The 13,755-nt window shown below is 35.6% G+C and overlaps 1 protein-coding gene across 5 annotated transcripts in view; it reads left to right on the forward strand.

Annotated features, from left to right (window-relative positions):
* Positions 1 to 13,755, forward strand: part of CENPE (centromere protein E) — a 34,967-nt gene that overhangs the window by 2,932 nt on the left and 18,280 nt on the right. For 4 of the 5 annotated variants that reach the window (XM_027717921.2, XM_027717924.2, XM_027717922.2 and 1 more), the window contains exons 5-22: positions 224 to 343; positions 1,100 to 1,181; positions 1,380 to 1,447; positions 1,529 to 1,600; positions 3,113 to 3,164; positions 3,986 to 4,073; positions 4,257 to 4,383; positions 5,053 to 5,172; positions 6,472 to 6,630; positions 6,987 to 7,131; positions 8,305 to 8,399; positions 8,720 to 8,776; positions 8,857 to 9,024; positions 11,003 to 11,077; positions 11,324 to 11,443; positions 11,553 to 11,687; positions 12,310 to 12,487; positions 12,915 to 13,069. In XM_027717921.2, coding sequence (XP_027573722.1) covers positions 224 to 343; positions 1,100 to 1,181; positions 1,380 to 1,447; positions 1,529 to 1,600; positions 3,113 to 3,164; positions 3,986 to 4,073; positions 4,257 to 4,383; positions 5,053 to 5,172; positions 6,472 to 6,630; positions 6,987 to 7,131; positions 8,305 to 8,399; positions 8,720 to 8,776; positions 8,857 to 9,024; positions 11,003 to 11,077; positions 11,324 to 11,443; positions 11,553 to 11,687; positions 12,310 to 12,487; positions 12,915 to 13,069 — 2,016 coding nt within the window. The other variant, XM_027717925.2, reaches the window with a different exon arrangement.

The raw sequence follows: 13,755 nt of genomic DNA on the forward strand, positions 1-13,755 counted from the left end.
TTTACAACCTATTAGAAGTGGTATATCTTTAATGCAGCTGGAAAGAGGTGGTATAGAAGAAAAATTATTCTGTATTGGTAGATGCTAATGCTGCATAGAGGATGAGGGGAAAGAAATCTGTAGAACAATATCTAAACATACATCTCTGAGTTAAGAATACTTGCATTAAAAGATATTCATCAGTTAGTCTGTTAATAATTTTTTTTTTCTCTTTCAACGTTAGATCCCAGATAGAGAATTCTTGCTAAGAGTTTCTTACATGGAAATCTATAATGAAACCATTACAGATTTACTTTGTGATAGTAGGAAAAAGAAGCCTCTGGGAATTCGTGAGGACTTTAATGTAAGTGGATCTTATGTAATGTAAGTGTTGTATCTGCTTGTAGTAAAAGAATTTGAAAACAAAATGCCTTCAGAGGCATCTAGTTGAAAGCTTTCCTGGGTCAAATTGTGTAATTGTATCCTCAGCATTAGCAGAAGGACACTTGATATAGTAGAATAACAACAGTGACTTTGGGCTTTCTGTAGCTAGTTTACCTTTTTCAAAGTAGATACACTTTTCTTCTACTATAATCATGGAATAACCATGAGACTGGAACTATTCAGGAAGATGATCACCATAGAAAAAGAAATCTACTTTAACGCCGTGTTCAGTTTCTTTATATAAAGTTTTGTAGCAAATAATAAAAATTGGTTGATTGTTGTTTTGGTTGTTTTGTGGTTTTTTTTTTTAATTTTGATGCCCTAAACAATGGATGTTTTTGGAATATGGGAAGAAGAGAAATTTACCAGTTGTATGATTATATCCTTATAACATTTACTGAAAAATGTATTCCTGGATTCCCTCAGAAGATGTCCAGAAGGATATTTCCCCCAGCACTTCTGTTTTTTGGAAACTTTCTAAATCTCTGGGTTTTGATTCTTGTGCCTTTAAGCCACAGTTTTGAATAAGGTCTAAACTTTATCCATCCCTTGTGTTTGGAGTAAAAAGACATTCAGCTGTTGAATAAATAGCATAATAATTGCTGGTTATGTTAACTTTGTGTATTGAAGTGAGTTTTGGAGTTCAGGAGAATTTATGACTGTGTTTATTCTATAGAGGAATACATATGTAGAAGATCTGATTGAAGAAGTAGTGGTTGCCCCAGAACAAGTTATGGAATGGATAAGAAAAGGAGAAAGTAAGTTATTTAGCCACTGTCAGCTGATATTTAAAAAAAACATTGATGGATCAGGTATATCTAGAACCGTGGGGTATCTTTTTGAGTTTATATTCAGAAATCAGTGTTTTTGAGAAAGTTTTAAAATTATGCTTTTTTTCTATTTATCTCCATTTTATCAAAATAGAAGCAGAACTATTTTAATATTGTTTTTGGCAGGAAATCGTCATTATGGAGAAACAAAAATGAATGAACACAGCAGCCGTTCTCACACGATCTTCAGAATGGTAAAAACTGCTTCACTATTAGGAGTGGTTGTATTGTTTTCAAAGTGACAAAAACTTGATTGCACTTTACTGCATTTCTAGATCATTGAAAGCAGAGAACGAAGTGACCCTGCAAATGCAAACTGTGATGGAGCAGTCATGGTTTCCCACTTGGTAAGTGTCTATTTAATGGTTTCTTGGAGTACAGCTTAGTTAGAGAATTTACTGTTACCACTTGTTTGAGAGAATAATGATACTTCATAATGACTTACAAATATGCTTTGTTGTTAACTTCTAGCAGACATTTCTTAAGTATAGAGGGAGACCCCTGGGGCATTACCTAGAGGATAACTTCCCACTGAAGGAAATGCTGACATGGGAATTACCTATACTGAACTGGGGAGTGTTACGTAGCCCTTCCAGGAGCGGAAGGGGCTATGTCAGAGTGCTCTTGCATTTTGTGAAGTACATCTTCCCCTACTATTGTTTCTGACCACCCACAAGCTCAGTGAAATAACTTGTAAAATGGGTAACCTTAAGACTTCTCTTATCCTCAAATTTAGTTGTTGTTAAAAGAACATTTGCCCTGCAGCTCCAATAACCAGAAGATTCATTTTTTTCACAAGTAACCCCTCTTAGCATCTCTTTGGTGGATTATTGGTATATGAAGTATCATAAACTGGGGGGAATACAACTGCTGATCTCTAGGGGAGTGTTATGGTTTCAGAAGCCTTCTCTACAGCCTTTTCTTGATTCTCAGAAAATAATCTGAAAAACTGGAGGAATGGAATTAGTATGAAACCATTTGAGCTTGCTAAAATCTGCAAAAGCACTCTGGAACTGGCAATAGCATTAATCACGTGCATTGCGGAAAGAGCTTTCTGTTTTGGCTTCATGTGAAAAAGCTCAGAGTCTAAAAGTAAACACTGCTCAGGCACTATTTCAGCAAGCTACTGCCTCCTTTTTTTCTTGCCATAAGTTATGGTATCTACTCTTCTTACACCACCCCTACCCTTTGGCCTGTTCCACCTGACCTTATACTAACCTTTACTACCTGGGGTAAGGGGAGAGGTTTTTGGCCTTTTTGGTCTGTTGCTGCTTGATGGAGTTAGTACAGGATTTTACCCTTCTGAAACAAAAACCAGCTAAAGTGAGGGCTACTTGCTCAGGCAAATCATTATGGATTGTTGTGAAGTTCTAATTGACTTTGAACCAGATTCAGAGGGAGGCTTTTCCTCTGGTATTTAATTTCTTCTTTTCTGTATCCCCACAGTGACAGGCAAGGAGAGACATACAGCTGATTCAGGACAGTGTGCTAGATAATCTCATCTAGGCTCTTTTTTCCATGAAAGATTCCTATGGCTTGAATTAGTAGCTAAGCACAGTTTCTCAGTACAGAAGTATCATCTTTTTGTTACTGAGGGTAGGGGTTCTTGCACTGCAAGTTTGAAATACTGTTTGGGGTGGTGTAATAGAGTTCATACAAACTTATTCTGTGTACTTTTGTACCTTGAAAGTATGGGTTGATGTGTGTATAGCAGCTATGGTTACTTCCAATAATGACAGACCTCTTGGGGTTTTTTAATAAACTGTGGTTTATGAAATTCTTAGCAGAGATTTAGAATTAAGAGGATTTAAACTAAATTTTCTCAGAAGTAACCTGTGAAATACTTAATAAATTTGCAGAACTTGGTAGATCTGGCAGGCAGCGAAAGAGCTAGTCAAACAGGATCTGAAGGTGAGTATTAAATGGGGCTCTCCTGATGACTATTTCTGTTAATTAACCCTAACAAGAGACTGTGATAGGAAATTCTTTGATCTATGTGCTATTGTGTTACTTACTGTTTATAAATAAGCTCTTTTCCCCTTGGTAGAGCACGTTCTAGTCAGGAAAATACTGTAAATGCTGTAAAGTGCAAACAATTAAGTAGTAATATTCCTTTTCTAGAGTAGCAGGCCTGGCAACAGTCATGCACTGAACTAATAGAATGGAAATGACTCAGTAAAGATTCACCTGTAATAACAAAATCACTAGAAGCTTTTTAGGGACTTTTATATAAAGGTGAAGAGGGAGTAGATGGCTTGTTCTTTAGCTATTGAGAAGCTTGGCTGTTAAAAGTGACAGCATGAAGCTGCACAAAAATGTCTTTATCAGAAAAAAGTGATCTGAGAGGGACACAAGTAAATATTCTCTCTCATGAAGAATGACTAACCCAAAACTTGTATCTAAGGCTGGTTTGTTATGCATGTAAATGTTGCAATTGCAAAATTTAAACAGGAAACAAAATTAAAGTTCTTATAGCACCACCTACTTACTCTATAAAGGTTCTAAATGTTCATTTGTGATTACTCTCTTACTTCGATGTTTTTTTGGCTATTATGAAGGATTTGATACGGCCTGCTGATGGCTCATAGTGCATTGTGGCACTTGAGATTCAACTCTTGGATAATCCTTCTGAGCATAACATAGCACACAAGCTTGACAGGTTGAAAACGTATCTTAATGTTTTAAATTTAAAATAATAATAATAATTAAAAACATTACTGTGTGGTACCTAGGTGTCCGATTGAAAGAAGGCTGCAATATAAATCGGAGCTTGTTCATTCTGGGTCAAGTTATCAAAAAACTTTGTGATGACCCTTCTGGGTAAGCAACTGTTCATACACCTGTTATAAGTCACTACTAAACTAAGAAATTAAAATCCTTTATTTATAATATTTTGTAGGTAACTGTTTCAAATAACCTATTATCTCTAGAAAATGTATTTACTGCGAGTTTCTTCTATGCAAAAATCTGAATGATTTTTTTTTCTTTCCTCTTTTTCATTAGCTTCATAAATTACAGAGACAGCAAGCTGACTCGAATTCTGCAGAACTCCCTTGGAGGAAATGCTAAAACTGTTATTATTTGTACAATTACTCCAGTTTCTTTTGATGAAACACTCAGTACTCTTCAGGTAAAGCTTCTCACCTGTTCTTCAGCACTATTCTGGCTGAAGGCTTTGTTGTAGATAGGGGAGGGTGGAAAATGTAATCTGATGGATCTTTAATGACTTGGATGTTCTAAAGGGCTTCTGTGGACTCAGAATTTGAAATATTTGTTTTGTATACAGAACCTTTTCACAGTCGTCATTTTGTATTAAGTTGTCTACCTAGAGCTTTCTGGGAGTTGGAACAAAGCTCCTTCTCTTGCAGACAGGAGATAACCTCTCTTCTCATTTGCCTTTTCCAAACACAGTTAGAACAAGTCTTTGCTAACACAAGATTTAAGACAGGTACTACAGGAAAGGAGAGTAATTGAACTGTTAAAGAACACTGTTCTGTAGGTAGGATCGTCTTCCTTTTTGGTGGTCTTTTGAGCTTTCTATTAAATAAAAATAATGTGGGATATATTTCCTTAAATGTTATGCTTCATGTTTTAGATATTAATATCAAGCAAAGAAAACTTACTTTTCAAATCTCAGAATACATTAAAAATAAACCAATTTCGATATTTGTATCCCTATTATATGCTGCACTTTATCTAATAAACTCTCCCTTTAATTCTGTTGGGAAATATGGGACAGAGTAAGTCTTTTTAGAATATTTGTTCTCGAACTATTGCCCATGAAAGCATATTCTTTCAGTTTGCCAATACAGCCAAAGGAATGAAGAATACACCAAAAGTCAATGAAGTACTTGATGATAATGCCCTCCTGAAGAGATACCGAAAAGAAATTGTGGACTTGAAAAAGCAGCTGGAGGAAGTGTGTAATAAACTTCTTAAAATTAATCTATCCATAGCACTGATAGCTGTTTGGAAACTACCTGTTTTAAACCAAAAGCAGTTAAATTTGCAGGAGTAGGTAAAGTGTTTAAAGTGATATGTCATTTTTATTGAGAGAATAGAAGTTGAAAAGGTGATGTATAGTCTAGAACAACTGATGATAGTCCATATATCTGTGAAAGCTAACACTGAGATCAACTAAGAGAATTGCTTTCTTTCACTAGGTTAATATAATTAAGAAATAGAAATTTGTCACGCGTTATAGCACACTTTAACAGATCAAAATTAATTGCAATATAAGAAGTTACTGAATGTCCATTAAAGACCACAGCTTAATCCATATTTTTTCCCCCTTACTGATGTTTAACCTTAGTTGGAGTTGCAAGAAGTTGCAACTGCATTAAGATCACTGGCAAAACTTAGGTCATGTAAAGTCAGAAGATACATTTAGAAAATGAACAACAGTAACTTCCCACAAAACAGTGTAATCTCCCATATGTTCATCTTTCTCTAAAAATCAATGTAGTTGTGGAGCAATCTTGCAAGTCTTGTTAGAGCATAGATATTAAAACATAAAGCACAGGAAAAAAACAATGCTGAACATACTGTTGTGGTGAATAAAATCAAAGTATGCACATATATTATGTTGCAAATTATAAATATCCTTAGAAAAAAATTTATGAAAAATAACTGACCTCTTATTTTTAACAGTATTTAATTTGCACCTAGGAGTATGTTTGCTATCTTCTGAGATAGTAAGTAGTGAGGAAAGTCGTACAGAAAAGTTTGTTGGAAAATTCCATGTGACTTTGAATTACTCTACAGCATTGTAAGCTTATGATAAAGTTGTCAAAAAACAGCTGTTACTTTCAAAACAATACATTTTCAGTACTTGGATTTAGAGTCCACATGCATTAGAGTAGCTTGCTGTTACTTGACAATTGAATCATAGTTCTGAAAGAGTTTCAGGCTTCTGGCACCATGGGAAGGTCATCTAATCGATGTTATATTTGAAAGAATGCTTTTTTTTTTTTTTTTATGCCTAGAAAAATCTGAGGCTGTATTGTTTCTGGGAGTTTTGACCCCTTTTAAATACTTAGTCTGCAGGTAAATTGTAGACTAAGTTGTTAGTTTCATTATGAAAGACTAAAGACTCCTCTTCCAGGTTTTAAAGAATATATGTGTGTAGTTGTTTTTAAATATCAGTAATTGTGTCTCTTCCATAGGAGTAGTTTGTGCTCTTAAAATGTCAGTTTGATTAATATTCTTTTTATGGAAGGTGTCTGTAAAGACTCAAATTCATGCAATAGAAAAGGACCAATTGGCCCAGCTGCTGGAAGAAAAAAATTCTCTCCAGAAAGTACAGGAAGACAAGATACGAAATTTAACTGAGATGCTGGTGACCGCTGCTTCCTTTGCCTCAAAAGACAATGTTAAAGTAAGCACCTGTTCTAGATCTTACTTGATGACTCTGAAATACTTTGTGAAAGGTAATATTAAATACATAGGGTTATATTGACAATGAAGAATAAGTATGATAAGCAATTTTCACTTTTTTTCCCATATTTTTAAGAGGCTAACTTATAAAATAACTTCCAAGTATAATTCAGTATTGCTTTGCAGTGAAAAGACTGCAGACACTTTTCCTTTCAAACTACCATGCTGTAAATTTTGAGGAAACTGCAAAACCCTGTCTAGTTAGTTGCTGGTACTGTTGCAGAACTAGCTTAATGCAACATTTACTCTGCCTACTGGTTTGATTTTTATCACTTTTCTGTAAATGCTTTTTTAAAGGCCAAGAGAAGAAGAAGAGTTACTTGGGCTCCTGGTAAAATAAAACAGGCAAATGTGAGCTATTTTGAAGACTTCGAAAAAGATATGCCGACTGAAACAAAAAAAATGAAAATGTCTCTGTCAGCATTACCAGATGCAGATGATTGTAAGTAACCTCAGGAAAAAATAAGGAAAGTCTGCAAAGCAACTTTGAAATCAGAAATAATTCCTTTTTAATAGATCTAAGTTAAAAAGCAAATCAATTTGTTAACAATACAAAAGCTAAATTTAGTTGCCACTGTACTCAAATAATATTCCATGTTTATCTGCCAGAAAAGAATGCTGCCAGGAAGGGAAGTGGATTTAGCACACTAATTATGGTCATTCTTGTGTTGGAAATAAGGTTCATTTTATTTAAAAAGTGGGAATATAGTTGCTATCCCAGGTGAAATAACGTGTAGCATGGCCAGCAGGTCCCTGAAATAACGTGTAGCATGCCCCTCTGTTTACTCTGGTCTCGTGAGACCTCAGCTGGAGTGCTGTGTCCAGCTCTGGGGTCCCCAGCACAGGAAGGACATGGACCTGCTGGAGCGAGTCCAGAGAAGGCCACAAAGATGATCAGAGAGATGGAGCACCACACCTCTCCTATGAGCAAAGGCTGAGAAAATTGGGATTTTTCAGCTTGGAGAAGAGAAGGCTTTGGGGTGACCTTATTGTGCCTTTCCAGGATCTGAAAGGGGCCCACAGGAAAGCTGGAGAGGGCATGTAGCGATAGGAGAAGGGGGAATGGCTGTAAATTGAGAGTGGGTTTAGACTGAGTATTGGGAAAAAAATCCTAATTGTGAGGATGGTGAGGCACTAGAACAGGTTGCCCAGAGAGGTTGTGGTTGCCCCATCCCTTGGAAGCGTTCAAGGCCAGGTTGAATGGGGCTTTGAGCAACCTGGTCTAGTGAAAGGTGTCCCTGCCCATGGGGGGAGGGGAGATGCAACTAGATGGTCTTTGAGGTCCCTTCTAACCCAAACCTTTCTATGGTTCTATGAAATTCCTGATAGATAAGTTTGCAAGCATTGCATTACTTAATTTCCCAAAGAGAATAAGTTGATTCTGGATTTGGTTTAGTATTCATTAGCTTGTGATATGGTGGTCAGCATAAGTGTAGAGACTGGACTTCAGTGGTGTTCCCTTTCATGACAGAAAATCATGAGTCAGAACTACTCGGTGTGCTATGTTTTGCCATTGAATGACTATTTCCAATGTCTTACAATTGTTTTATAAGAAAATTCCTGATGTCTAGTTTAAAATCTACTCATACTTTCTTTAATACATCTTTCTTTTCAGCTATGTTAGATAATTCTGAATGTGATAACCAGTATCTGATGGTTCCTGATCAAATTTCAGAAGTAGAATGGATCGCTGGACCTAAAATGACTTGGGTAACATCATAATCTATTTCAGTTGTAATACTGTGCATATGCATATATGCATAATATACTTCTCAGTAAGATCAACCTTATTGTTCTGTAGGACACCAGTATTATTCTATGTGTCTGCAGAATTATTATAACTGGTTAGAAAGTTATCTGGACATCTCTGCAAAGCTGTGGGATGGTTCTCTGCTTCTATGCATTTGTGGCAAATGATCCAGTAAACTTTGGTATATAGAGAGGACTAGCTGTGAAAAGACAAGCAACAAAGAATATAATACTCAACTTGATCTTGTAGATCTGTTAATTGAGAGTGATTCTTTTTCTAGACTCAAAAAGACTTTGAAGAATCTGTGCAACTCTGTGAAGCGATAGCACTTGAAAAGGTAGGTCTGTTCTGAATTTTCTAGAAATAAGACTGACGTTCCAGCAACAGCTTCTAAAGTTTTCTGTGCTGCTTCTTCAGGATATTGCTGTAAATAAGGCCAGCGTCCTGCAAGCTAACCTGGATAACCTAGTGTTGGAAAATGAGCAGTTGAAATTAGAAATAAATGAAATAAAGGAGAAACTGAAGGAAAAAAAAGAAATAGATGAATTTGAAGCACTGGAAAAACAAACTCAAAAAGATCATGAGGTAAGGTGCATTGAAATAGATATGAATTCTCTATGCTCAAATGTTTTCTAGAGTTTATTCAGTGTACATAGACTTGGATGTTGATTCACAAACAGCTACATTTACCAACAGAATGAATGAACCCAGGATTTAAACTGGATTTACTTGGAGTGTAAAATTCAGACAAATTTTTGGCGACTTGTATATGGTTAAATGTATATTAGTGTGTATGTCTATATGTATCTATATATTATTTTTATATACACATGATCTGAATTTCACTCTAGACTTCAGTAAGACAGTTGTTTTGCTGCTTAAATACATTTTAGACCTGTTTTGAAGTTAATGTGTGATTGCTAAACTATATTTCACATCTTTCTTGTGCACAATGTCTTGGTTTACTAGATAGCTCTGGCTTTTGGTAATCTATGGACTATGTGAGCATTAACTTTTAACATACTATTTAACTTCATCATGAAATATTTTAAAATAATAGTGTGAATACTAATGTCTGGAAAATTGAAACATATTTTGTGCCAGGAAGTCAGAAAAATCATAAACTTATCTATTAGATAACTTAGGATGTAGGAAATGCTGATTTTCAGTTCTCTTCACCTCCTTGTGCAGTTGGTGGAGTATCTTGTTTGTCCAAATGTTTTATGCTCTGATTCTGTAACTTTAAATACATACTAATTGTATTAGGTTCTAGCTGCCCAAAGGCTAGACTGTGAAATAAATTAATGCCCAAAGAAAACACAAAACCAGCAACCTGAGGTATTGAGACATGGATGTATTATTCTATTTCTTTCCTGGTGCCTTTGCTGGAGTTTACTTGTCCACATCAGACTGTTCAATATCCTCTGATCATGACACTAAGGTTGACGTTTGTTACCTCCTCTTGCAGTGTTGTTTCAGGTTACAATTTAACAATATCACTGCTTAGTTTCATTGTGTTCCCTACAAAGATTTATGGACCTTAAAGAAAATGGATCCATAAGATATTATAATTTATTTTGTATCTAAGATTCTTTTGAGAAGATCCTTTGTATGCTGGGTTAATTGTGCTATCTGCCTTAGCCAATGTTTAACAAATCCTCAGTTACACAAGAACTTTGCATGGAAAACTGTATCTAATACAGATACAGTGTCCTAAAGCAGTCTCTGTTACAAGAATTGCTTTTTGAATGATTCAAGTTTTATGGACCTGAATACAGTCCATAAAATGTAAGCATTTACTGATGCCCATGTAATAGATTAATTACAGCAATACTGAAAGGTCACATACTTCACTACATTAGTTGAAATCCATCAGTTTATAAAAGTAAATTGCATAAGAATACTCACAGGAGAGTGCTTGTTTTAAAGCTTTTCACTGATCTTAAAATTACAGATTGGATTTTCTCCTTACTTATGCTTGTGACTATACAAAAGTACTTGTAGATGGGTGCTTATTTTAAAGCTTTTCTAACAAAGACCAAAAGAAAGGAGGTCTTAAGTTTCAGAAGTGCCTCTCTATGTAGTCTTCTACTTGTACCTTCTTTCAGAGAATGCCACTGAACGTGTTCATGGCTTGCTTTACTTCAATTTTGGCACCTTCTCATTCCTGTTAGTGAATAGATTAAATCATAAATAACGGCATTGTGTCACAAAAAGCTGCTTAACATGACTAGAATTTGTGTCCTGTCTGTACAATTTCTCCATGAATTGCTTTGATCACATCGCTCTTGCTTCTCAAGCTATTGTAGATAACTTGAATCCTTTCTAATTACTGGGAAGCTAAAAACAGAGCTTTGCATCTTATCTATCCGTTTGAAAGAATATGTAGCATCTTGCTTTGTAGCTGTTTCAATAGATGTGTGTATGTATATATGGTTTGCCCACTACTACAGAAGAAAACACAAGATAGACCTTGCTTGTTTTCATGGTGTTGGCGACTAAAAACTATTGGTGTGGGTGCTTTCTAACATCCTCTGCAATTTTGCTTCAATTTGCTCCACAGATACAACTAATGCATGAAATTACCAACTTAAAGAATCTAGTTTCAAATTCTGAAGCATACAATGAGGAACTTAAGGTGAGCCTCTCCATGCATTTACATGCAGTAAGATTGTATGAAATGTTCTTGATTTGTTTATCTTGAACTACTGTATCTGCTGTGGACATGATAGACATCATTGGGCTTTGGTTAGTCTTACCAGCTAAAAGGAGGATATGTCTAAAACCCATGAACTCTTTCTGTGTAGGTTTTTGATAAATTCTGACCTGAAAAACCAAACTGGGCACTAAAATCTTCCTTCTCTCTTTTTCCTTCAACTTTTAGGCAGAAAACAATTCCAAATCGGAACAGCTGAAAGAGAAAGACAACAAAATAAAGATATTACAGAATCTTGTGGAAGAATTACAAAAAGCAAGAGTGGAAAAAGAGCTATCTTTTTCAGTGGTAAACCTCAGTTTTCTGCTGGGTTGTATTCACATTTTAACCACATTATAATGAACACGTTTTCTTTATTATGTCTAAATAATTTTTTAATTCTTTGAATATTTTTCAGGGAGATTCTGATAAGCTAGTTGAGGAAATTCAGCAGCTGAATAAATCCCTCTTAGATAGTGAAGCCATAGCCTTGGATGCCAAAAAAGAATCTGCTTTTCTCAGAACCGAAAATTTGGAGCTGAAGGAGAAGATGGCAAGTACTTGTTGAACTGCATTTACAGCTGTACCAAATGCTGTTAAGGGCCTGTCTGCTTCCAGACCAGTGAAGAAGGCAATCAGAGTAGTGGAGCACAAGCTTCACAAGAAAGCACAAGTCATTAGCTTTCTCAAAATAGTCTAAGTAATGTTTTTATTATGAAATTCATGGAAAACAGCTCTTCAGGAAAGAGATAAAAAGAAAATAAAGGCTTCTGCCACAGGAGCGGGTGGTTAGTTTTAGGTTTACCAGTAGAAAGCCACAATAAAGGAACAGTTTTTAGGGCATTACTAGAATGTAAGACTTCAAACCTCATTTTGCCAGAGAACAAAAGAGAATAAGAGATGTGAACTCAAAAGTGGTATGGAGCTTAGTTTGAGCTTTGAAGGAGTAAAGACCAAATAGTAGCAGCAGTTACAGCCCTGACCTCTAAGGTGTGTTTTCTGAGAGGGCTCTGACAAGAATGCAGTTGTTAAATATTGGCTTATTCGGCCATATTTATCAAAGCCAAAGCTGTTCAGAGTGACAACAGAAAAATGTACCAGATGCAGTATTTAAATTGTAAGCAAGTAGACTTTTATTTTGTGTGTGACTTACATGTTTTATTGTTTTCCTGAAGAATGAACTCTTAAATAATCACAACCAAATGCAAAAGGATGTTCAAATATATCAAAGCCAAATAGAAGCGGGAAAAGCCAGTTACCGAAAAATGCAAGCTGACTTGCAGAGAGAGTTGCAATCTGTATTTCAAGAAAACTTAAGACTAACTTCACTCATGGAGGGTAAAGTTCCAAAAGGTACTGTTCCAGGTGGTGCTTGTTCCCCTCACCCCATTTCCTCCCTTTTTCTTGTCTTGGGGAGGGGGGAAATAGGGAAGACTTGGAGATTCTGACAATATAAAAATACTGGAGTATCTGGTACGTAGTAACTGCTTTAGCACGTTCTTGAACTTTTTGGAAAACTGCAACTTATGGAATGTTTTATGTTTTGCACAAAGACAGTTAAGTTAGTGAAGGCTGTTGGGGAGAATTTAAGATAAACTGGATGCCAACCTAACAAGTGATGACCAAATTCAGACCAGGAGCTTAATTGTTGGCCATTGTATAATTGTCTAGAATTATACTTATCTGACATCCAGAATGCATTATAAATCTTCTGCTTATTTTAAAACATGATTTTCTTCTCTTGCACTCGCTTATCAGTCTAAACTTGTTAATTCTCTAGATTTGCTCACTCCTATGGAGCTGGAAAAAAAGGCAGCTGACTTAAAAGGAGAATTAGAAAAAGCTTTGGAAGAGAATGCACTTCTACAAAAACAAGTAAACGAGCTATCAGAATTTCAGTCTCTACCAAATACTGTGGAGATGCAGAAGAAAGAGGTAAAAAAAAACCCCTAACCTTTTTTTTTCTTTATTTTGTATTGTACTTGACTGGTAATGTATTAATGGAGGCCTATTGGATATGAAGTTTTAAAGCCAAAAGTTGTTTTGAATCAAATAACCTGAGATTTTACAATTAAGTTTGTTAAATTATTGTTTCTCAGGTATTTAATATTTTTACCTAGGAATAAGTTTAAGATCACATATTTAGTCAGAGTCTACTATAGTTTATTTGGATTTTCTAGTCCAACATTTGTGTGCCTATTTGCTGTGGTCACTATTGATAGCTGATAGATATAATAGTGTTTGATCCTGGATACTATTCTAAAACTGGGGTTTTTTTATCAGTTTGGGCAAAGAGAATATGTCAAGATCTCTTGGCAGAAATGCTACTTGAGAAGTGAGAGATTTACCTTGCTAATTGTGGAAAATGTGTGAGCAAACTATTTTTTTCCTGGCAGGTCAAAGCTCTAGACTAAGTGTGCTGGAAATATGTTTTAAGGGGTTTGTTTGCAAACACTTTCTGGGTTTCTTTGTCCTTAAATACCCGCTACTAAGTATGTGCAATGAAAACTATTCAAGGCAAGTAATCTCACCAGCTCATTAACACTTTGCAAAAAGTTCCAAACCATCCAGTGGTCTACTTCCACTAATCAACAAAACTTCATTAGATGGTAACAACTTCA

Source organism: Pipra filicauda, unplaced genomic scaffold (assembly GCF_003945595.2).
Source record: "Pipra filicauda isolate LSUMZ 115617 unplaced genomic scaffold, ASM394559v2 scaffold228_size1260155_pilon, whole genome shotgun sequence".
NCBI classification, from domain to species: domain Eukaryota; kingdom Metazoa; phylum Chordata; class Aves; order Passeriformes; family Pipridae; genus Pipra; species Pipra filicauda.